Source organism: Thalassophryne amazonica, chromosome 17, assembly GCF_902500255.1.
Source record: "Thalassophryne amazonica chromosome 17, fThaAma1.1, whole genome shotgun sequence".
Classification (NCBI taxonomy): Eukaryota; Metazoa; Chordata; class Actinopteri; order Batrachoidiformes; family Batrachoididae; genus Thalassophryne; species Thalassophryne amazonica.
In genome coordinates this window covers 51,252,433-51,277,479 of record NC_047119.1, presented here as the reverse complement: position 1 = coordinate 51,277,479, position 25,047 = coordinate 51,252,433, and the positions used below count along the sequence as shown (strand labels likewise).

Genomic DNA, 25,047 nt, shown 5'->3' with positions numbered 1-25,047 from the left:
GTGCTCACTATCACAGATTTAGACTGGTTTGTGAACAATATTTGAGGGAAATGGTGATATTGTGTATGTGGAAAAAGTTTTAGATCTTTGAGTTCATCTCATACAAAATGGGAGCAAAACCAAAAGTGTTGCGTTTATATTTTTGTTGAGTGTATATTGAGTTGGGGGTCTGGGGGACCAAATTGCACCATTTTCTAGAAAAATGGTGCAATTTGGTCCTGTGCATTTTAACAGATGGGAATGGTGTGATTTGGTGCATTCCTGTGCATTTTAACAGATGGGAATGCACCAAATTGCACCATTTTTCTAGAAAATGGTGCAATTTGGTTCCCGAGACCCCCCAACTCAATATTGCTCCCCCAACTTTAAAAAGGGTTCTGACTCCCAGGTGTGATCTAAGGTATACATGATTTAGACCTGGTTTGACTACGCATTAGAAATTTGGTGTTTGCGTTAATAAAAAAAGAACATAACGGGGTGGGGGGGTCTTCAATATGGCTAGTACCTAAGGCCCAGAATTTGGTGCTACACCCCTGAGGAGAAATGCTGCTTTTAACAGTCTGGCCCAGAATTTAATTATATCTCTCTAGGCATGCTGACGAAACACGTAATGTCTACAAAAAGCACAACCTGTTTATTTGATTCTATACCAACAAAACTGTTTAAGGACCTGTGGCCCACTCTTGGGCCAACTGTGCTGGAAATTATTAATCTCTCACTAACTTCTGGATCTGTTCCTAAATGTTTCAAATCTGCAGTGATTACACCATTACTTAAGAATCTAATCTTGACCCTAGTGTTTTGAAAAACTGTAGGCCTATATCAAATCTATCACTTTGCTATAAAATTCTGGAAAAGGTGGTTTCATGGCAGCTCCTGGACTATCTTACCGAGAATAATCTTTTTGAGCCACTGCAGTCTGCTTTTAGAAAATATCATTCCATAGAGACGGCTCTCACTAAAGTGGTGAATGATCTTCTGCTTGCAGTGGATTCAGATACCACTACAATTTTGGTGCTGTTAGATCTCAGTGCTGCATTTGACACTGTGGATCATCATATTCTACTCAGTAGGCTGGAGAATCATTTTGGGATTACTGGGAGTGCCCTTGCGTGGTTCACGTCATACTTGACCAGTTGTTCTCGCTGTGTTTTGTACAATAACACTACCTCTAACCTTAGTGACATGAAATTTGGGGTTCCACAGGGGTCCGTCTTAGGCCCCCTGATTTTCTCCCTTTATATAGCACCCCTTGGACATATATTGTGACGTTTTGGAATTACCTTTCATTGCTGATGATACTCAGTTATACATGCCGATAACTGCTAGTAATCTCAACCCCATAAAATCCTTACAAGATTGCCTTGCATCAGTGAAAAGCTGGATGTCCTACTTTTAAACCCTAATAAGACTGAAATGATTGTTCTTGGTCCAGTAAGACACCAGCATCAATCTGACAAGCTAACGCTTAGCCTAGGCTTGTGTGTCATACATCACACTGACAAAGTGAAGAAGCTTGGGGTAATTTTTGATCCTACGTTGTCCTTTGACCTCCACATTAGAGATATTACGAGGACTGCTTTCTTCCACCTGTGAAATATAGCGAAAATTCATCCCATCCTGTCTATGGCTGATGCTGAAACCCTGATTCGTGCATTTGTCTCTTCTTGATTGGACTACTGCAATGGTCTATTTTTGGTTTACCGCAGTCCAGCATTAGAGGTCTCCAATTCGTTCAAAAATGCTGCTGCCAGACGTTTGACAGGAAACAGAAACTTTGACCACATTGCACCCATTTTGGCGTCTCTTCACTGGCTTCCTGCCCCTGTGAGATCAGAGTTTAAGTTTCTGCTACTAACCTATAAAATTGTTCATGGACTGACACCTCCCTACTTAGCTGACCTAATTAAACCCTACGTACCGGCCCAGGCTCTGAGTTATCAGGGTGCAGGACTACTTTGTGTCCCTAGGGTGAATAAAAAGTCTGTGGGTCACAAAGCTTTTCTTTTCATGCCCCTGTTCTGTGGAATGATCTCCCTGCATCAATAACAGTCAGATTCTACAGAGACTTAAGTCCAGACTTAAGACGCACTTATTTTCCCTTTGTATGGGCTAGCATACTGGCATAGTATGTTACTATGCTTTTACCCTTTTAAATTTACTTATTCAGAAACGGAGTGGGCCGCGGCCTCAAGGTTATCTAAATTCTGGGTCTTTAGGTGAAGCTTAGGGCTAGTAGCTGGTGATCACCTTAGTATTTCTTATTTTTCTTGTCACTTAATGCTGACAAATTATATTGCATTTGTTGTCTTTCTGATGCCTGATTCAGTTTTTTTCTCTCTGTTTGAGGTGTGGCTCATGGGTGTGGTGTCTTCTTCTGCAAACCTCCCCGTCCTGTGCACCTGCAAAATATATATTCATTTTGTAAACGCAGAGGGTCACCCCTTTGAGTCTGGTCTGCTTGAGGTTTCTTTTCAATCATCAGAGGGAGTTTTTCTTTTCCACTGTCGCCTGTGCGCTTGCTCTGGGAGTTGGTAAGGTTAGACCTTACCTGTTGTGAAGCGCCTTAACATAACTTTGTTGTGATTTGGTGCTATATAAATAAAAATAAATTGACAGACTGCAGAAATTAAACAAGACAAGCCTTCAAAGATTCAGTGGAATTGGACTTCCTAATGTCAACAGGCAAATTTTTCTACAAAGTTGGAGCATGACAGGACAAGACTCTGAAGCCTGCAGATTGTTTCTAAGTCTGTCTGCTGCATTGAAATGGGAAAACTGTGGCTGTGAAACAGCTGGCGACATTGAATTGTCAGACATGTTCATAAATGGTTTGTCTGAGCTGCATTTGATGTCTAATTGAGCAGCTGTTTTTCCTGATAGGGCCGCTGAGGTTTTTGTCTTTTACCGGACTCGTGTAGAGAGCTCGCCAAGATGGAAGAAACTTTTCAAATTACTTTTAAAACAAAAAACACAAGCAACAGAATAATACATTTTTAAACCAGAGAAGTATGTAAAACTTTTTCTCATTAGCAAAGTTATTAAAGAATAATTGTTTGCAGTTGTGTCCAGAGGCAATGTGAAGAAAAGAAATATTTCATCTACATGTTTTTACTTCCACCAGCAAGCCCAAAATTGTGAAGACAGAAGGTCAAGATAAAGTTCATTAAAATAATTTTCTTCCTTTCATGCCCCAGTATGAAATACAGAAGAGAAAAAACGGGGATATAGCGACCAGCATACCTGTCCGTACGTCCATTTTCACTTGTTAGCGAGATATCTTAAAAACCAGTTGACCAATTTCATTCATATTTAGCATAAGGGTGGTACTTGAAACAATCTTCCAACACCAGTCGATTGTGATGACCTTTGGGTAAATTTCAAGGTCACAGTGAAATATTCAAGATATTGTGATTGCCACCCTTGTTCTTGAGATAACTCAAGAACCAGTTGACCAATTTCATTCATATTTAGCATAAGGGTGTACTTGGGTGATCCCCCGACACAGTCAACTGTGATGACCTTGGGGTCAATTTTAAGGTCACAGTGACATATTAATCATTATTCAAAATATTGTTACTGCCACCCTTGTTAGCGCAATATCTCAAGACTAGTTAAACAATTTCATTCATATTTAGCATAAGAGAGTACTTGGGTGATCCCGCAAGACTTTGTATTACTGATTTGTGAGACCGGAGGGATATGCCATCTCCTGATGACACTTGATTTAATTGTGAGAAAATTTTCTTTGTATGTTAATATTTTACTTTATGACATCATAAGGATCTACAGCAAGTTATCCTTTGGACAAGATTTAGTTTCATCTAACTTTGGGGTTACGTGTTCAATGGGCTATATTTTTAAATTATGTCCACACATTTTATGTTTTATTGTGTGTTATAATGGCTTTTATAACTTATCACAGCTGGCTGAAATGGCTTTTTCTGGTGTATGTTATTGCTGATATTAAAGCACTTTCGTTGAAACAATTCTGGACTAAATGTTATATAATACATTTATTATCATCATCTTTTGCACACCACCACTTTCGAGCTTTGTTTATGTAGTTAAACATTTCATACCAGCATTCACACTTTTCTGCCACAAATAAGTGCATAGATCATATAACCGATTTACATTAATTACTTTATTTGCAGTTTCAGCAACACCAGCTGCTGTTTGTTTATGTGCATTTATACTGATACATTTATGATAAATGTTGTTATATTATTTAAATTTTTTATTTTATTTTTTGTGTTGCAGACTAATGATGTGCAGGAAACAGCTGGAACTGGCTATTAGCTTCATCCCTCTCATCATCATCGGCTCTTTCTTCATGCTTAACCTGGTTCTCGGTGTCTTATCAGGGTGGGTCGACATGAAACACAAACTGAAAATTGTGAAGTTTGTAAGCAGATACTGTATGGAAATGTAGAGGCCGCTTGCTTTCATTCCTTTACAATGAAGTGTGTAGGAAATATACCATTAATAACTATCTGTTTTTTGTGTAGAATTACCTGTAACAATGAATCATTGGCTCCGTTTAAATGCACACTTAAAAACCCGATTGTTATCTGGTTACTGGACTTATCTGATTATTATATAGTCATGTAAACATCAAAATCAAGATATGCTTTATTCGACAGTGATCGTTATCGGATTTAGGAGAAATCAGTTAGCACACCTGAATGTGTCCCCAATACTGATTTCTTCGATACATGTATACATTAATCTGATTTTTTTTTTCTTTTACATTTTGTGCATGTGCAAATTCAATTTCCACTCATTTCCAGAGGTGTAGTGGGATGCACTGCTCTCATCATTGGCCCCGTACCATCTTTCACCAGGATCACAATGTTCTGAGACTCCATTGTGTGCCTAAACAAAAAATTGCCAGGACGCATAAGGCTGCTTCAACATCCCTTGTGTGTTGTTTCTTTCTGCATTCTAAAGAGCAAATTTCTTGGCAGTCAATGCAGTTTACAGACATATGTGTTGGAGTTTGAGTGGAGTTTGTCATGGTCTAAAAACATGACGTCATATTTCCCTCACTGTTCGTGTGAGAGGACATCAACTTTGCACACCTCCTCATTGAGAGAGAGAGAGCTTTGTTTTTCTTTGAGCTGCCCTTTGTCCTTTCTCCACTTCCAAAGACATCCAGCCAGTGAAACTGAAATCATGTAAATCAGGTTTTCCGATATCACATTACTAAAGTGCAGGTAAAAGCATCAGATCAGATTATAAACAGCTATCTGGTTACCTCCCAGTTATTGGATTAATTATGGTAATGTAAACATGCTCAATATGTTTTTATTAAGAAATACACTGAGCACGTTAAGTTCAGAATGGCTGCTTCACATCTACATGCAAGCGGGTCGCCACATGGTGGCCACCGTGTTGCACTGCCATGGTGATACAGTAGCCCAAAGGGAATATACTTATTCCCCTGTTTGGATTTTGCAGCATGGCTGGAACACTAAGAAAAAGAATAGTCATTCCCAAAAAGGCACAAATAAAGGAAAACCAAATCATAACTGCCAATGACATAATGCAACCTGTAACCTCACCACTATACATGACATTTAATCCTACACACTGTGGCTTTACCATTTCATAAATATATATATATATATATATATATATATATATAAGATATATATACATTGTCTTTATTCTATTTCATAATTGAAAATTCCAGCTTCTCCTCAAAAAATGACAAGGAGCATTATCAGTGTGTGAAATCCAAACATTAAAATAACCATTTAAGCTTAGGTGCAAATTGTCAGTTTTCTTGTCATATTGACTGTATTTTAAATTCCCACAGAGAATTTGCCAAAGAGCGGGAGCGTGTGGAGAAAAGGCAGGAGTTCTTGAAGCTTCGCCGGCAGCAGCATAGAACGTGAGCTCACCGGCTACCTGGAGTGGATCTGCAAAGCCGGTTAGTGTCAGCTGTGAAACACAGAGAGCAATGAATTGTCAGAGTGACCTCCTTCCTGTCTGTGTGCCGTCCTACTGCAGAGGAGGTTCTGCTGAGGAGGAGGACGAGATCGCTGTGAGGAGAAATCTCCACTGGATGCTACTTGGTACAAGAGGAATCAGAACCCCCAGTGAAAAACGTTTTAAAAAGTATCCATCATCTGCATGAATGTGTATTTATCCATGCAAACATATTACAAACAGAACCGTTTAGCATCATCATGTACATCTTCTGGTTCTGTTTTTGACACTGTTGTTCTGAAACTACCAAAAATTTAAAGCTTTTGTTTGTCATTTAAATTAAATAGTTTATTACTGTTTGGAAATTTTCTGCTTTCTTCACTTTCATAAATTATTTATTTTTTTAAAATTTTGAACTTTTGCTCAAACACTGCAAGGCATCTAAAATAGATGAAATGACAGCAAAAGTACAAACTCTCAGGAAAATTCTTGGGGGTTTTTTAGGGACTTATATATAATATATATTATATTATATATATATATATTATATATATAGATATATATATATATATATAATATATATATATATAATATGAAGGAGCGCCTGGAGCAGATGTGGAAGGTAAAGTCCAAAGTGGTCCCAGTGGTAATAAGCTCATGTGGAGGCAAAAATGATTTTAAGTCAAAGTGTCTCAGGCTGTTTGTGGAAATAAAGTCAAGGAATTGGCAGATTAAAATAACAGGACACATGCACACGGTTTAACATAAAAAGGTAAATTTGCTCACAGACATATGCTCTGTAGGTTTTAGCAAGGAAAAATTAAGATAAAGTGAAATAAAACAAAGAACAAATGAGCCAGCGGATCGACGCAATGCTTCATTGGTTCACGCTTCAAAGTGGAGTCGCGCTGCAGAAGTGGTTGATTACAGAGCCACTGAAAATGATCATTTTCCTTGACAAACACACTCAAAAACAATGGCCACTCTGAAGGATGAAGGGAATCGTTAACCAGAAAGACTATTGATATCATTGGATCAAATAATTTCTTAACGATACCCGAAAAGAACTGGTTCTCGATGCCCAACCCTAACAAGGACATGTAATAATTTATTATGTTTCCTGTATGCAGTTAAAGGAGAAAGGATTGTTGTTTCAATTTGTATTTCATTTGTGAACAGGTACATTACTATTGCTGGTTTGCACTAATATACTCAACTATTGCAGTTTCCACCCCACGTGTGGCAGTGGTTAATAGTCATACAAAATAAGATTTTGCACAAAATGTTTTCTCAAGATGAACAATTTTGTCAGGAAGCACCTTAAAGAAAGTCACATTTTTTTTTGTTTTGATATACTGTAGAGGACCACCCTAATATATATTGCTTGCTCCAATTAAGGGTCGCATAGGGTCCCAGCAGTCATAGGGCATGAGGTGGGGTACACCCTGGACAGGACAGCTGTCTGTCACAGCGGCACAGACAGACAAAGACATTCACACACCTACAGTCAATTTAGAGTCACTAAATCACTAACCTGCATGTCTTTGCAAGTGAGAGGAAGCTGGAGCACCCAGACTGAACCCACAGAAACACAGGCAGAACATGCAAACTCCACACAGAAAGGCTGCAGTTAGGAATCGATCCCATGACCTTCTTGCTGTGAGGCAATAGTGCCAACCACTAATCCACCATGCTGCCCATAGAGATAACAAATTAACAAAAATAAAAATGGAAATCAAAGGTTCATGCTAAATTCACCCATTAAATTCTCATTTAATGGACATTAAATATGCTGTGCTAATGTAATTATTCTACAGAATATAGCAGGGATCTTTATGGGTCGACCCAGTTTCCCAGAAATTGGACTTGATTGAGGACCAGCGTGAATTTGGGTAAAAACCTAATTTAATTGAGCCAGGTCCTGTTTGTTATTTTATTGGCTGAGATCTCAGTGCACCTGAGTAAATACGGGCATCATCAGATGTACTCATGCGGTTTGTGATAATCATTTGAGTAGAAAATTGAAATTATGTGGTAAGATACAGAGTGAGAGCTGTGAAGATAGTGAAAACTAAGGCATTGTAAAACTAGTGTTTCATCTTTTCCTGCTGTTTTTGAGTCAGACTTTTCAGATTTCAGTCAGTTTATCATCAGTTCTCTTTCAGGGCTCATTCTCTTGTTCACAGTTCATTTTTCTGGATGGAAAAGCCATTTAAATGGGTACAGGGGAAGTCCAAAGAGGAGGTTCTTGGACCACGGAAGTTAGCCGTGTTCCATGAAGGAAGATGATGATGCAGGTTTTTCTTGCATCTGATCATCTACATGCAGGTGGTTTTACTGACAAGCTCCTTCCCTCCATGGAAAACCTGCACTGTCTCTTGACCCTCCATAGGCCATGTACCACAGACATAAAGGGAAAAAATTTAATTAATTTCTGCATTACCTGACTTTCCACAGGTCTGCTTTGAGTCCAGTTCAAAATTTTGAATCCTTAAAGGCAAAAGAAATTCTGCAAAACAAAGGCAGTTCAGATACACTGCATCCAGAAAGTATTCGCAGTACTTTATCCACATTTTGTCATGTTACAGCCTAAGTCTAAATTGGAGGAAATTCATTTATTCCCTCAAATTTCTACTCACAACACCCCATAATGACATTAAAAAAGGTTTTTTTTTCAAATTTATTAAAAATAAAAACCTAAGAAATCACATGTACATGAGTATTCACACCCTTTGCTCAATACTTTGTTGATGCATCTTTGGCAGCAATTTCTGCCTCAGGTCTTCTTGAATATGATGCCACAAGCTTGGCACTTGGCAAGAGCACTCTGGAGCAGGTTGTCATCCAGGTTGTCTCTGTACATTGCTGCATTCATCTTTCCCTCATCCTGACTAATCTCCCAGTTCCTGCCACTGAAAAACATCCCCACAGCAGAGTGACCATCAGGTTCTTGGTCACCTCCCTGACTAAAGTCCTGACTAAGACCTCCCTGATGGAGGCCACTGTGCTCATTGGGACCTTCAAAGCAGCATAAATGTGTCTGTATGCTTCCCCACATTTGTGCCCCGCGACAATTGTGTCTCAAAGGTCTACAGACAATACCTTTGACTTCATGTTTGGTTTGTGCTCTCACATGCACTGTCAACTGTGGGAACGTATATGTAGACAGGTGTGTGCCTTTCCAAATAATGTCCAAAACTGGATGCATCTGAGCTCAATTTTGAGCTTCATAGCAAACGCTGTGAACAATAATGTACATGTGATAGTTTTTTTTTTTTTTTGTAATTTTTAATAGATTTTCAAAAATCAAAAAAAAAAACTTATTTCATTTTGTTATTATGGGGTATTGTGTGTAGAATTTTGAGGAAAAAATGAATTCCATCCATTTTGGAATAGGGCTGGAAGATCAACTGAACAAAAATATAAATGCAACACTTTTGTTTTTGCTTCCATTTTTCATGAGCTGAACTCAAAGATCTAACACATTTTCTATATAGAAAAAAGACCTATTTCTCTCAAATAGTGTTCACAAATCTGTCTAAATCTGAGTTACTGAGCACTTCTGCTTTACCAAGATAATCCATCCCACCTCACAGGTGTGACATATCAAGATGGTGATTAGACAGCATGATTATTGCACAGGTGTGCCTTAGGCTGGCTACAATAAAAGGCCACCCTGAAATGTACAGTTTTGCTTTATTGGGGGAGTCGGGAGGTCAGAAAACCAGTCAGTATCTGGCATGACCACCATTTGCCTCACACACTGTAGCACATCTCCTTTGCATAGAGTTGATCAGCAGCCAGACGCCATTGAATGTAAGCATTTGCCCACTCACGACGAAGAACTGCAGTCAGGCCGAGACCCCAATGAGGACAGCTAGCAGGCAGATGAGCTTCCCTGAGATGGTTTCTGACAGTTTGTGCAGAAATTATTTGGTTCTGCAAATTGATTGTTGCAGCAGCTGTCTGGGTGGCTGGTCTCAGATGATCTTGAAGGTGAACATGCTGGATGTGGAGGTTTTGGGGTGGTATGGTTACACATGGACTGCGGTTGTGAGGCCGGTTTGATGTACTGCCACATTCCCTGAAACACCTTTGGAGACAGCTTATGGTAGAGAACATTCAATTCTCAGGCAACAGCTCTGGAGAACATTCCTGCAGTCAGCATGCCAGTTGCACCCTCCCTGAAAACTTGAGACACCTGTAACTTTGTGCTTTGTGATAAAACTGAACATTTCAGGGTGGCCTTTTATTGTGGCCAGCCTGAGGCACACCTGTGCAATAATCATGCTGTATAATCAGCATCTTTATCTCACACCTGTGAGGAGGGATAGATAATCTTAGCAAAGATGAAGTGCTCACTAACAGATTTAGACAGATTCTTGAACAATATTTGAGAGAAACAGGACTTTTCTGTATATAGAAAATATCTTAGATATTTGAGTTCAGCTCGTGAAAAATGGAAGCAAAAACAAAAGTGTTGCGTTTAGATTTTTGTTCAGTGTAAAAAAAAAAAAAAAGTGAAAAAATGAAACTGTGAATACTTTCCGGATGCACTGTACCTTGATACCAGTAAGTAAGTATTTTGGCTTCTGCTCCTTTGTTCAGGATCGGACACTGATTTGCATGTTGATCTGGAATCTCATGTAAAACTGTACCAGATCTGCTGTGCTGACCACAACCCTGGGGCACATGAAACAAACAAATAGTAATAATTATTATTATTATTTTATGAGCAATAACCACACAAATTAACAAGGAGCTGCTTAATTTTATCTTCATTCTTTTCAAGTATAGATGAAAACAATTTGTGATGATGCTTGGAAAATACTCTTTGGATTATCAGTACAAACACGGAAGTTCATTCACAGAGAGGGTTTGTAGTTTAATACACAATATCTGAAGAACAATGCATATAAACGCAACACTTTTGGTTTTGCTCCCATTTTGTATGAGATGAACTCAAAGATCTAAAACTTTTTCCACATACACAATATCACCATTTCCCTCAAATATTGTTCACAAACCAGTCTAAATCTGTGATAGTGAGCACTTCTCCTCTGCTGAGATAATCCATCTCACCTCACAGGTGTGCCATACCAAGATGCTGATTAGACACCATGATTAGTGCACAGGTGTGCCTTAGACTGCCCACAATAAAAGGCCACTCAGAAAGGTGCAGTTTTGTTTTATTGGGGGGGGATACCAGTCAGTATCTGGTGTGACCACCATTTGCCTCATGCAGTGCAACACATCTCCTTCGCATAGAGTTGATCAGGTTGTCAATTGTGGCCTGTGGAATGTTGGTCCACTCCTCTTCAATGGCTGTGCGAAGTTGCTGGATATTGGCAGGAACTGGTACACGCTGTCGTATACGCCGGTCCAGAGCATCCCAAACATGCTCAAAGGGTGACATGTCCGGTGAGTATGCCGGCCATGCAAGAACTGGGACATTTTCAGCTTCCAAGAATTGGGTACAGATCCTTGCAATATGGGGCCGTGCATTATCCTGCTGCAACATGAGGTGATGTTCTTGGATGTATGGCACAACAATGGGACTCAGGATCTCGTCACGGTATCTCTGTGCATTCAGTATGCCATCAATAAAATGCACCTGTGTTCTTCGTCCATAACAGACACCTGCCCATACCATAACCCCACCGCCACCATGGGCCACTCGATCCACAACATTGACATCAGAAAACCGCTCACCCACACACACACACACACGCTGTCTGCCATCTGCCCTGAACAGTGTGAACCGGGATTCATCCGTGAAGAGAACACCTCTCCAATGTGCCAAACGCCAGCGAATGTGAGCATTTGCCCACTCAAGTCGGTTACGACGACGAACTGGAGTCAGGTCGAGACCTCGATGAGGACGAGCATGCAGATGAGCTTCCCTGAGACGGTGTCTGACAGTTTGTGCAGAAATTCTTTGGTTATGCAAACCGATTGTTTCAGCAGCTGTCCGAGTGGCTGGTCTCAGACGATCTTGGAGGTGAAGATGCTGGATGTGAGGTCCTGGCTGGTGTGGTTTCACGTGGTCTGCAGTTGTGAGGCTGGTTGGATGTACTGCCAAATTCTCTGAAACGCCTTTGGAGACGGCTTATGGTAGAGAAATGAACATTCAATACACGAGCAACAGCTCTGGTTGACATTCCTGCTGTCGGCATGCCAATTGCACACTCCCTCAAATCTTGCGACATCTGTGGCATTGTGCTGTGTAATAAAACTGCACCTTTCAGAGTGGCCTTTTATTGTGGGCAGTCTAAGGCACACCTGTGCACTAATCATGGTGTCTAATCAGCATCTTGGTATGGCACACCTGTGAGGTGGGATGGATTATCTCAGCAAAGGAGAAGTGCTCACTATCACAGATTTAGACTGGTTTGTGAACAATATTTGAGGGAAATGGTGATATTGTGTATGTGGAAAAAGTTTTAGATCTTTGAGTTCATCTCACACAAAATGGGAGCAAAACCAAAAGTGTTGCGTTTATATTTTTGTTGAGTGTATATTAACTTCAGCCACTTGGTGTAATCACAGGCACTGTCCTTGGTGCTGATTCCCAGTGTGGAAATATGTATTCCCACAGGAATATGTCGGCTTCTTGGCAGAATTCCCATTGGCCATGATCGTGGTTGTCATCCCAGCCGATCACTGCACTGAGAGCCTCATCCTATTCACATGTGTTCATCCTCTCTAATCTCCACAAACTGCTTAGCATTAGCAAAGCTTTTCAAAAAAGAATTAAATATTGCATCAGCTGAATTATTTAGTGTTTTTTTTTCATTGCCAAAGTTATTTTGTTATTTTCAACAAGACTTCCTTTTGTGCTTCACCTGATAGCCTATTAAATAAGCACCTTCAAGACTCCTGAGTTTTCCCCGTCTCACTGTGAGAGGAAGCACAGTGGAAACAAAATGATGCGGTTACCATGGTGATTGTTTGGAGTGGTACCTGAATCCCAGCCGGTGGGATTTCTGGCAAGAGCAGCCGTTTTGCATTTCTGGTGTGAAGGGAAAGTTTAATTAGTGAGATTTATGCTCTGAATCAATTTGTGAAGGTAAAATCAGCAACACAAACACAGAATCACGCATCAGTAAACAAATAAATGCTCAGAAACACCCAGAAGCCTCATTTTCTCAATTCGTTCCAAAAGGAGCATAAATGTCAGAGCTGTAGGAAAATCATTTTGATAAGGCAGAAAATGTCCATTTCTTCTTTTCAGCTGCTTATTGGACAAAAATCAAAAGAGTTTTCAAAATGTATCATTTATCAACCGCTTTTGTAAAATGTTTATGACAAAGTGATGAAATTTTCCTTGTAAAAACTCAACAAAACAATTAGGGTTCACAAAGTCAGTTTAAAAATGCAGTTTCTAATGTTTTGATTTTCTATCTTTTGCAAACATTCACTAAAGGAATTTTTCTTCATTTCTCAACTTATTCAACTTCCAATGCAGAGTCTCTGCATCTCGGCAACAGTGATTTGTGCCGACACAAAGGGTTGTCGACATCAAGAATGATTCTGCCACTCTGCCAGTATCAAGGGAGGTCCTGTGGCGATTACATTCATGTGGCATGAACAGTTTTTCTTATCAAGGCTGGCATCATTCAAACCTGGAAACCTGATTAATGGCTGCTATTCATGGATTCCAATTAGCTCTCTCCATCACTTTGTCTTGTATAAACTCATATGAATGTTTATGTAATCCACAGAGATAAATCCTGCAGTAGTGCGGGGGTTTGATTGAAAATGTAATTTGTTTTTCTTGCATGTTCCACTAATTGACCTTTTTAAATTGACGTATTGATATGAGAGGAAACGATGATGCCACATGGTTTATGCACAGTTGATTTCACTCTCATGCGTTTTTTGCCTCTTTGCAGTCCTGAAACGAGGCAAATCCAGAAAAGGTAAAAATGACTTGATCGGTGCTGAGGAGGGCGAGGATGCTTTCACAGACATTTCTTCTGTTGGTAAGGTTTGGATGTTTTTGTCCGCCTTCACTGGAAGGTCATCTTTCACATTTGCATGCATTCTGTTTGCACAGTGACTTTTTATGATAAAAGCTCTCCTTCTGCAATAAAAACATCTGTTTTGTGTCATTTCTCAGATTAGAATGGCATGTTCTCAGATTTCTTTTTAACAAAAGATGGAAAATTTTCAGTTGTTAATCATCCTCCTTAAACTTTATACTGGACATCACAATGCCAGACTGGAAATTGCTTCTCACATCGTGCCACTTTGAGTGACACACCTTAGGGCCCCTTCACACATAACACAAAGTTGGGAGAAAGAAGCAGAAACCGTCTGAAAAAGGACAAAAACACAAACAAATTAAAACAAAAAACGAATTGGGGAACCACAAAAAATTCCACCTGCTGTCGGGAGGGACACAAGATCGAACAGGCGTGAATGATCCCGCGGCGACGGTTTTGTGCATGCTTGTGTGTGCGTGCACGAACACAGTGCAAGCACATAGGAGGTGTACTACCACATCGCACTCACACAGCAGCGGAGCAATTAGATGCTGGACATATGTGCACAAAACAACGAAAATGTTTAAGGACAAAATAATGAGAGAGCACAGAACATTATAAGAACAATGAATGTACTGTTTAAATGTAAGACAATCATGTTACTGGTAATGATTCTGTTCTCACAGTAAACAACAACAACAACAAAAAAAATCACACCAAAAAACACCACATATTTAATAATTAGTTCCTCATAAACAGTGGACAATACAAGTATCATCTTCTGATCTTCTGCACATGAACCATGGACATAAACAAGAAAGAAAAGAACTGACATGATTGAATGCTCATATCATGGACACATCAGTGGCTCCGCGTGTCCAGCTGTCCAGCGCGCAGCGTGCCGAAGGACACCGCATCATGTGAACCATAACTCACGTGGTGGACGTGACATTTTTATCGGCAGCTGTGCGTTCACATAATTAGACGGATATCTTCACATGGGGCAGCCTGGCTGATGATTTGCGCACTGACGCGCGCGCTGCTAACCGCATTGCAAAGGTGTTGTGTTTTTATTTAATACCGTGTGAGTACAGCATGCTGGCACATGTGCATTGCGGTGTTGGGTGTTGGGAGGTGCTGGTGGTCATGGCACGATATGTGTTCTCCAGCTGTGAGTTGCAAGTAAACAGCACTGAACAACAGCTGCAGCCGCCGTTCCATTGAAAGAACGTAAAAACATTCATTTGTTTTATATAAGAGCTAAAATCGATCCTTGTCATTTGATATTATATTAATTTATAAACAACAGAAAAGGGACTTACATTTTGGTGTGCGTCACTGGTGCTTTGACATCAACAGTCCAACATGAACTTTAAATAGGAGTCCAAAACTGTTCACAGTAAAAATGGAAAACAGTTAGAGAGTTCAAAAATAATTCTGACAATGTAGTCTGTGATTAAAAAAAAAAAAACCCTGTGTACTTCCTCAGTCCAGCGAAAAATTCCAGTCCAGAAACTTGTCCAGGTTTTCATCCTAACAGCTCTTTATGCCTCCAGATGGCTTATGGCGTAACAGATTTGGGTTTTTTGAGTGTGTGTGTGTGTGTGTGTGTGTGTGTGTGGTGTGTGTGTGTGTGTTAGAAGAATTAGCACCGTCAATTAGCTTGTTGAACTCGTCGTTCGTCAGCAAAACAAACTCCGCCATGTGTTGTGGCTGGCGTGCCTGGCTGGCTTTTGTGTGTCTTTTGTTTGTCTTTTGGTTTTCCTCCCAGGTGGTGCGCATTTGGGACTGAGTGGCTGTGTAGCTGAGCTTATCAGGACCTCACCCTGATCACCTGAGGCTGATCACGTGCAGCTCGTCAGGACTCACAGCTGTGGTGCATCTACATGGATTGGAACATGGTAGCATTTAAGTCTGGAGTACACAGTGTGTATTTGCCAGAGACTCGACCTTGTGACCAGACGGGTGAGATCGTCATCTCTAGAGCCATCTCATCATCAGTGAATGCAGAGAACGTCCAAGTTTGATGCATGGTCTGTGAAAGAGGAGGGGGTGAGGTCTCACACTCGTCAGCACACTTCCTGAGGTACGTTAGATTTTGTGACTAACATTTATACAGTCAGTAAATGTGGTGTCCCTCACACCTTATTATATTGAGCTGTATGTTGGTCGTTTAAATCAGCTTCCACTGCAGTGGAGTTTTGTGAACAGGGTGTTCTATGCCTGCAGGGTGGGAAGCTGATTTGCAATTAAGCCAGGAAGTGTTTGCTGTTTGTACACCTTTGAGTGGTCTCTCTGTGTGTTGAGTGTGGACTCACATAATGATTTCTTCTTTCACAGACTCGGTTTGTCGCGGCCACCTGGGGGTGTCGCGGGGTCCTTGGGTCCGAACTGGTTCTGGCTCCAGACCGTTAGCGCTGCTGGGAGCGCACCGCAATCCACCACGCCAGACTGTGCACTTTTATATTTTTCACATCACTGTTATGTTTATTAAACTCTGTTATCCTTTGTACCGTGCTCTGCTTATTTCATACTGGGTCCTTCAAACGCTGGTCGGTTCTCCGGGCTGCGTCCGACACATAACACCATGTTTAGCTAAACACCGCCCCCACTAGTGAGTGCGGGGTTCACAGGGTTTCAAAAATGTATGGAACCAAATTTGCACGGTAAATGGAACCATATTTGCACTCTAAATGCAACGCAACACAAATGGAATGAATAATCCATGTCACGTGACATACAAAGCACCAATCAAGTGACAAGGATCCACTCAGCCATTTATATATATATATATATATATATATATATATATATATATATATATATATATATATAATATATATATATATATATATATATGTATGTATGTATATGTGTGTGTGTGAAATGATGATGGTTGTGCAAAAATGTAAGCAATTACCAGAGACTGAACTTTGAGAAGCAATGAGAGAAAAAGAAGTACATGATAAGTGTATGTTAGGCACATTAGGGTTGTTACAGGTGTTATGAGAAGAGGTACTCTCAGAAGAGCTTGATTTTTAAGAGCTTCATGAAAGTAGAGGGGCACAGCCCTGCTGTGATTTCATTTGGTACCTTGTTCCACCTTTAAAGAAATTTCTGAATGACTAAATCCAAAAAAGTGTCGCCTTTCTGCTTTGTCAGTTTGCTTCAGGTCTTGGGGGAAAAAAGTAGAACTTCCAGGTCGCAACTATAGAGGCAAATTACTATACTTCCAAGAGTTAACATGACAACAGGGTGAATTGTACTCTGGTTTGTGCTTGTAATGGTGCTCAGTGTGCAGTCTTTCAGTAATGTTGCCGTCTGTTGTGGCTGAATAAAGATGGGATTTTAATTTTTAATTTTTCTTAGTAGAGACCATCATAATGTTGAGTAGTTCAGGTATGGCTGTTATGTCAAAGTTGTATATGGGAACTCATTTTTACCAACTAGTATAAAATACTATGGATGATCAGCTCAGCATAAAAATGGTTAATGTGACCAGCTGGCTTCATGAGTTGCTTTCTATGTCGATGCTTCATTGTAAGAATCAAGGCTGGAGATTGAGACCTTAAGCTGTTTCTCCAGACCATTCTAATGTATGATCAAGGGGATAATTAACTTTCCTTAGAGCCCCTTCACACATAACATGAAAGATGCAGAAACCAGAAGAAAATCTGTGAACCAAACACGAAATGGGAAACCACATCTACCTGCTGTCATGAGGAATGCACAATCGCACAGGTGTGCACGACACATCGACGATGGTGGGAGCAGCTGGAACGTGATGCACCACATCACGCTGCTGGGATGATATCAATTACCAGATATCACCAGATTACCAGACGGGAGCTTTGCCACTGTGCTACAATCACTGTTATAATAGTAGTGTAAAATACTTCAAATCAACAAGGAGATGAACGTGTTTTTAAAAAAAGAAGAGAAAAAAGCACTGTAATAATTGACAAAACGTTGTTTGTTATGGTGTATTTTTGGTGATATGTGACTGAAAGTGACGTATTCTGTGGCGTTGTTGGCTTGTCATATTGTCATAGTCCTTCAGCGTGCGTGTTCTGCCGGACATGTGTGACATTCAGATTGCGTGATCTGATGGTCCATTTTACATGGAACAGCCTGCCGACGTGCACTGTGTGCGGCTGCTGCAGCGCGGCTGTGTGTGCTCAGATGTGGCTGTCTGGCCCCCATGTGATCATGTCTGTTAATACATATCAGCATTTTATGCAAGTGTGCTCCCCCCCCACACGCCACAAAACACGTGCGCCACATGTGTTTCGGGGGGCGACAATCTTGCACATGTGTGATACACATACACGCCAAATGTGTGTTGCTTGTTGCAACACCACAGTCATGGGGGCACTTAGACAAATCAATCAATCAAAGTTTATTAATATAGGCCTTTCCACAGCCTAGAGGGTGACCAAAGTGCTTCACAGTCAGATAAAAACATAAAGAATAACTTAAAAATTTCACATCCAGCTCGAAAATGATCACTGTTTTCGTGCTGACAGCGCGAATGGCTCCACATTTTCTAATTGCCAAGCGAGCGGTGTTGGATGTTCATGTATGTCACCTGGAATTTGGCCGACACCTGCTGCGAGAGGGATCAAATGGGCTCTCACAGAGCACACTCTGCCTTTCAGGCGCTGGTGTGTGCAAATAATTGGAGTGACACGTGTATGAGGCGTTGGAGGCAGATGCAATTGACATGACATGCAATTCCTCCTTCATGCGCTAGTTGGCTTCAATCGTGTTATGTGTGAAGGGGTCCTTAATAAAACTGTTAAATTGACAGAAGAAAATTTCTTCCAGCATGTTTGAAATTGTTCACAAACCAGTCTAAATCTGTGATAGTGAGCACTTCTCCTTTGCTGAGATAATCCATCCCACCTCACAGGTGTGCCATACCAAGATGCTGATTAGACACCATGATTAGTGCACAGGTGTGCCTTAGACTGCCCACAATAAAAGGCCACTCTGAAAGGTGCAGTTTTGTTTTATTGGGGGGGGGGGGGGATACCAGTCAGTATCTGGTGTGCCCACCATTTGCCTCATGCAGTGCAACACATCTCCTTCGCATAGAGTTGATCACGTTGTCAATTGTAGCCTGTGGAATGTTGGTCCACTCCTCTTCAATGGCTGTGCGAAGTTGCTGGATATTAGCAGGAACTGGTACATGCTGTCGTATACGCCGGTCCAGAGCATCCCAAACATGCTCAATGGGTGACATGTCCGGTGAGTATGCCGGCCATGCAAGAACTGGGACATTTTCAGCTTCCAAGAATTGTGTACAGATCCTTGCAACATGGGGCCGTGCATTATCCTGCTGCAACATGAGGTGTTCTTGGATGTATGTCACAACAATGGGCCTCAGGATCTTGTCACGGTATCTCTGTGCATTCAAAATGCCTTCAATAAAATGCACCTGTGTTCTTCGTCCATAACAGACGCCTGCCCATATCATAACCCCACCGCCACCATGGGCCACTCGATCCAACACTGACATCAGAAAACCGCTCACCCACACAACGCCACACACGCTGTCTGCCATCTTCCCTGGACAGTGTGAACCGGGATTCATCTGTGAAGAGAACACCTCTCCAACGTGCCGGGATTCATCTGTGAAGAGAACACCTCTCCAACGTGCCGGGATTCATCCGTGAAGAGAACACCTCTCCAACGTGCCAAACGCCAGCGAATGTGAGCATTTGCCCACTCAAGTCGACGAACTGGAGTCAGGTCGAGACCCCGATGAGGACGACGAACATGCAGATGAGCTTCCCTGAGACGGTTTCTGACAGTTTGTGCAGAAATTCTTTGGTTATGCAAACCGATTGTTTCAGCAGCTGTCCGAGTGGCTGGTCTCAGACGATCTTGGAGGTGAACATGTTGGATGTGGAGGTCCTGGGCTGGTGTGGTTACATGTGGTCTGCGGTTGTGAGGCTGGTTGGATGTACTGCCAAATTCTCTGAAACGCCTTTGGAGACGGCTTATGGTAGAGAAATGAACATTCAATACACGAGCAACAGCTCTGGTTGACATTCCTGCTGTCAGCATGGCAACTGCACGCTCCCTCAAATCTTGTGACATCTGTGGCATTGTGCTGTGTGATAAAACTGCACCTTTCAGAGTGGCCTTTTATTGTGGGCAGTCTAAGGCACACCTGTGCACTAATCATGGTGTCTAATCAGCATCTTGATATGGCACACCTGTGAGGTGGGATGGATTATCTCAGCAAAGGAGAAGTGCTCACTATCACAGATTTAGACTGGTTTGTGAACAATATTTGAGGGAAATGGTGATATTGTGTATGTGGAAAAAGTTTATACATACAAAATGGGAGCAAAACCAAAAGTGCTGCGTTTATATTTTTGTTGAGTGTATATTACATTAAATGTAATGCACAGTCAAATGTCTCACTTTCCAGCTGTAAAGAAATTAAGACAAAAGCCAGTCGAACGCAAGCAAACAAAAGTGACAGAAATTTTTGTCTTCATGAAATACTGCAATAAATCAAATAAATATTTAATACAGTGAAAAGCTTTTAGGTATCCTATGAAAATTGAGTATTTTGTAAAACAAAAATAAATAAATAAATCATGTGTTAAAGCAATGAATCAGTTATTTGCATACACTAATCATATTAAAATAAGACAGTTGCTTTTCTTTTTTGTAGGTGGTACCTGGTACATGAGGAAATTATACAGTGATTCTTAAAATTTGATTGCATACCACCCAATTTATATATATATATATATATATATATATATATATATATATATATATATAATATATATATATATATATATATATATATTGCAGGATAGCATTCCAATTAAATTATATTAGTTTATCACCTAAAACACATTTGGAAAAATAGACATATGTGGGAAGCTGGTCAAGTTTTACCTGTTTTTTTAATTTTATTTATAATATCAGATGTTTAGGAGTTTATATATATATATATGAAAATTTTGTAATATATGATTTTGTAATATTTTTGGCACAGTACTGTACATCACTGGAGGATCACTGGCGTTCAGGTGTATTAAAAATTTACTGCAAGGGAATGTAATAATAAATAATAATAATAATGATGATGATCTATTTGTAATACATATCTTGTTGTACATCAACATAAAAATTCATTTAAATTTATAGCAATGCTTCAAATAAAAATGTGTAAAATATTTTAAAAGGCCAGAAATAAATGTTTAACATCAATCAATTCATTTCATATTTACATATCACACTCAGCAAAAGAGCTTTAATGACAGAGACAAAATCTGTGCATAATTATATGAAGGTTTCTAAAATGTTTCATGTCTTGAGTAATATGGCAAAGTTCAGTTGCCCGTAGACGTATGGATGACGATGACGATGATCAGTATAACATCAGTGAAGATGATCTTGAGGGCTGATGATGGTGAAGATATAGTTCATGCACGCTAATGGTTTTCTCCTCTCTCCTCTGCTGGAAATGGTTCACAGCGCCCCCTGGTTCCCCATTTGGCCGAGCCAGTGTGAAAAGCAGCAACAAAATAGACAGCTCATGCTACTTCCGCCGCAAAGAGAAGAGGATCCGTTTTTTATCCGGCGCATGGTGAAGGCACAGAGCTTCTACTGGATCGTGCTGTGTCTGGTGGGTCTCAACACCATGTGTGTGGCCATCGTCCACTACGACCAGCCGGAGTGGCTCACAAAGTCCCTGTGTAAGAGGCACACATACGCATGGCTCCAGAATGATCACACTGATTTGCCAGTAAAGCTGGAGTTTGTCTTCTGGGGGCTTTGACCTTAGACACGGCAGAGATTGTGTTCCTCGGTCTGTTTCTGACGGAGATGACGCTGAAGATGTATGGTCTCGGGGCCAGGAACTACTTCCACTCCTCCTTTAACTGTTTTGATTTTGGGGTAAGTTCTTCTGTTATGATGCATTCTTATTTAATAATGGTTTACAAACAGGACAAGGAACATGAGGTGATCAGAAAGCCTGCAATCGCTGCATTCTACCGAGAAATCAAAATATTCACCAAAACTATGAAAATGACTACATCGTAGGGCTGATGTATAACCTGCACATTAAGGCACTTATACCAATGGATTACACTTTCTATTTATACACACACACACACGCACACACAGAAACATAATCTAACAGCCATTTACTAATAAAATGAAAACGATAGTCATTCTATTGTACCAGTATATTAATCGCAAATGTCCACCAGGTGGAGATATTGCTCCATTTCAAGAACCTGGAGCACAGGCTGCTGTGCGACAAGGTGGTGAGGAACCTGTATATATGAGCTTTTGATCAAATCTCTAGCCACATGGGTAGCAAACAGATTATGGTAAATGTGTTTTTTGCCTGTGTTTGACCTTAAACTAATCCATTCCAAAAGTTATTCAGGAGACACTCACCCAAGCAATATTCCCAGAAAATCTATACAGCAATTTTTTAAAGTTATTTTGTTTTTGCACACTGACGCATGAACAAACACTCTCAGACTATGAAAAGACTGGACTTCACCTTTGATTTTAATGCTCAGTTCTGCTGAGTTGATATGCTTTAAATACATTTGTTATTTGCCTTGTTTAAAATAAGGTGATGACCTCATCCTTTCCTCTCCAGGTAATTGTTGGAAGTATTTTTGAGGTGATCTGGGACATGATCAAACCCGGAGCATCCTTTGGTATCAGTGTGTTGAGAGCCCTGCGATTGCTCAGGATATTCAAAGTCACAAAGTGAGTGTACACACACACACACACACACACACACACACACCACACACACACACACACACCACACACACCACACACACACACACACACACACACACACACGTCAGGTTGCTCCCATACAAGACACTCATCTGCTCACCAGAAGTAATCTGAAGACTGAGAATCTTCCTTATAAATTGTTTCCATGTCATATTACTTCACCTAAGAGAAAACGAAAAACAGCAAGACGTCACTCTAACATGAAACTAAAATGAAGAATAGTGTAACTTGAAAAATTAGTATATTTACTCAAGGACTGTGTCTTATATATAAAAGCCAAATGTATGCATGTCTGGCTGTCTGCAGTGTCCAAATACATATGGACCAGAGTGCATAATAATTAATGAACTCAATAAACTGAAATTTATTACCCTCAAACCATTGCATGGTCAAATCCAGGATTATATTATCTATACAAACCTGGTCTATCAGAGGCAAACCGATTGCAAATGTCTACGAACTCTCACACCTGGGCATCGTCCGGGTACCCTGCTAGTTTGAGAATAAATTTGAGGTGGCCTGTATTTGACTGTTTCTATTTTCTGCTACTTTACATTTCAGCTACACTAAATCTGATGTAAATGACAAAAAAAAAAAAAAGCTTTCGGTGCACCACTGATCCCAATCAATATTCCAACCCTTACCAGTGAAAGCAATCAATCAATGAATTAAAATAACTAAATAAATAAATAAATAAAATCCTAGATGTGCCCCTGAATTCAGCTCTGTATCAGAGTAGAATAAGATCTTTTTCAGCGCTGATCTAATGAGTTTTAAAACATGTGTACATAGATTTTAATAATAATTCTGTAAAAAAATCTGTTTCTCAGAGCAAAAAATACAGAAGTATGATCACAAAGATTAGAGTCCCAGTGGATCCAAAATAAACACTGAGGTGACAAAAATATCTAAATAAATAAATTAAATAAATAATTGACAGATTAAAAAAATAATGCAATCCTAAAACCCTCGGTTGTATGAGCATGCAATCAATGAAAGAGTGTGTAGAAAGGGTGTGACCTTTTGACCCCTTAGAATAGGTCAAGGTTCGCCATCTTTGAACTAGTCCAAGGTCTGTGTCCCAAGAATGTTCCCTGTGAATTTGATGACCCTGGCAGTAATACAACCCCTGGCAAAAAATTATGGAATCACCGGCCTCGGAGGATGTTCATTCAGTTGTTTAATTTTGTAGAAAAAAAGCAGATCACAGAAATGACACAAACTAAAGTAATTTCAAATGGCAACTTTCTGGATTTAAGAAACACTATAAGAAATCAAGAAAAAAAGATTGTGGCAGTCAGTAACGGTTACTTTTTTAGACCAAGCAGAGGAAAAAAATATGGGATCACTCAATTCTGAGGAAAAAATTATGGAATCACCCTGTAAATTTTCATCCCCAAAACTAACACCTGCATCAAATCAAATCTGCTCATTAGTCTGCATCTAAAAAGGAGTGATCACACCTTGAAGAGCTGTTGCACCAAGTGGACTGACATGAATCATGGCTCCAACACGAGAGATGTCAATTGAAACAAAGGAGAGGATTATCAAACTCTTAAAAGAGAGTAAATCATCACGCAATGTTGCAAAAGATGTTGGTTGTTCACAGTCAGCTGTGTCTAAACTCTGGACCAAATACAAACAACATGAGAAGGTTGTTAAAGGCAAACATACTGGTAGACCAAGGAAGACATCAAAGCGTCAAGACAGAAAACTTAAAGCAATATGTCTCAAAAATCGAAAAATGCACAACAAAACAAATGAGGAACGAATGTGAGGAAACTGGAGTCAACGTCTGTGACCGAACTGTCGATAAATAACAGATGGTGCATGCAGACAAGTTGACATTTTGCAGGCTTTTATTGTATTATTGTAAAGTATACATTTAAATTTCAGTCCTGTAAGCTTTTTTTTCTTGTGATTTAAACAAAAAAAAATCTGCTTGCCATATAACAATGCAGAGATGTTATTTTTTTTAATTTTTATTAATTTTTGCCACCTGCAGCTAAGTCAAAAACCCATAATGAGTTAATAAAGGTAATGACCCCTCCCCCTTCTGTTTTCTCTGTCCTCTCAGATACTGGAACTCTCTGAGGAACCTTGTGGTTTCCCTCCTTAACTCCATGAAGTCCATCATCAGCTTGCTCTTCCTCCTCTTCCTCTTCATCGTGGTCTTTGCTCTGCTCGGCATGCAGCTCTTTGGAGGACAGTGAGTATTTTCACTCTGTTCTTTCCTCCTCCTGCTGTTGCTCTTTGTGCTCACCAGCCCGAAGCCCGGCACGGCAGCACTGACACGTGGTCGACCCAGCAGGGATCCAGCTGC

General features: G+C 40.2%; 1 protein-coding gene across 1 annotated transcript in view; it reads left to right on the top strand.

The window, feature by feature from the left end:
• The window catches only part of LOC117530142 (voltage-dependent N-type calcium channel subunit alpha-1B-like), a 439,538-nt gene that overhangs the window by 236,045 nt on the left and 178,446 nt on the right, over nucleotides 1–25,047 (top strand). The window contains 12 exon segments of the mRNA XM_034193105.1: nucleotides 4,279–4,301; nucleotides 4,304–4,368; nucleotides 5,825–5,890; nucleotides 5,892–5,938; nucleotides 6,019–6,050; nucleotides 6,052–6,106; nucleotides 13,830–13,922; nucleotides 21,432–21,521; nucleotides 21,524–21,652; nucleotides 21,742–21,854; nucleotides 22,576–22,688; nucleotides 24,802–24,933. Coding sequence (XP_034048996.1) covers nucleotides 4,279–4,301; nucleotides 4,304–4,368; nucleotides 5,825–5,890; nucleotides 5,892–5,938; nucleotides 6,019–6,050; nucleotides 6,052–6,106; nucleotides 13,830–13,922; nucleotides 21,432–21,521; nucleotides 21,524–21,652; nucleotides 21,742–21,854; nucleotides 22,576–22,688; nucleotides 24,802–24,933 — 958 coding nt within the window.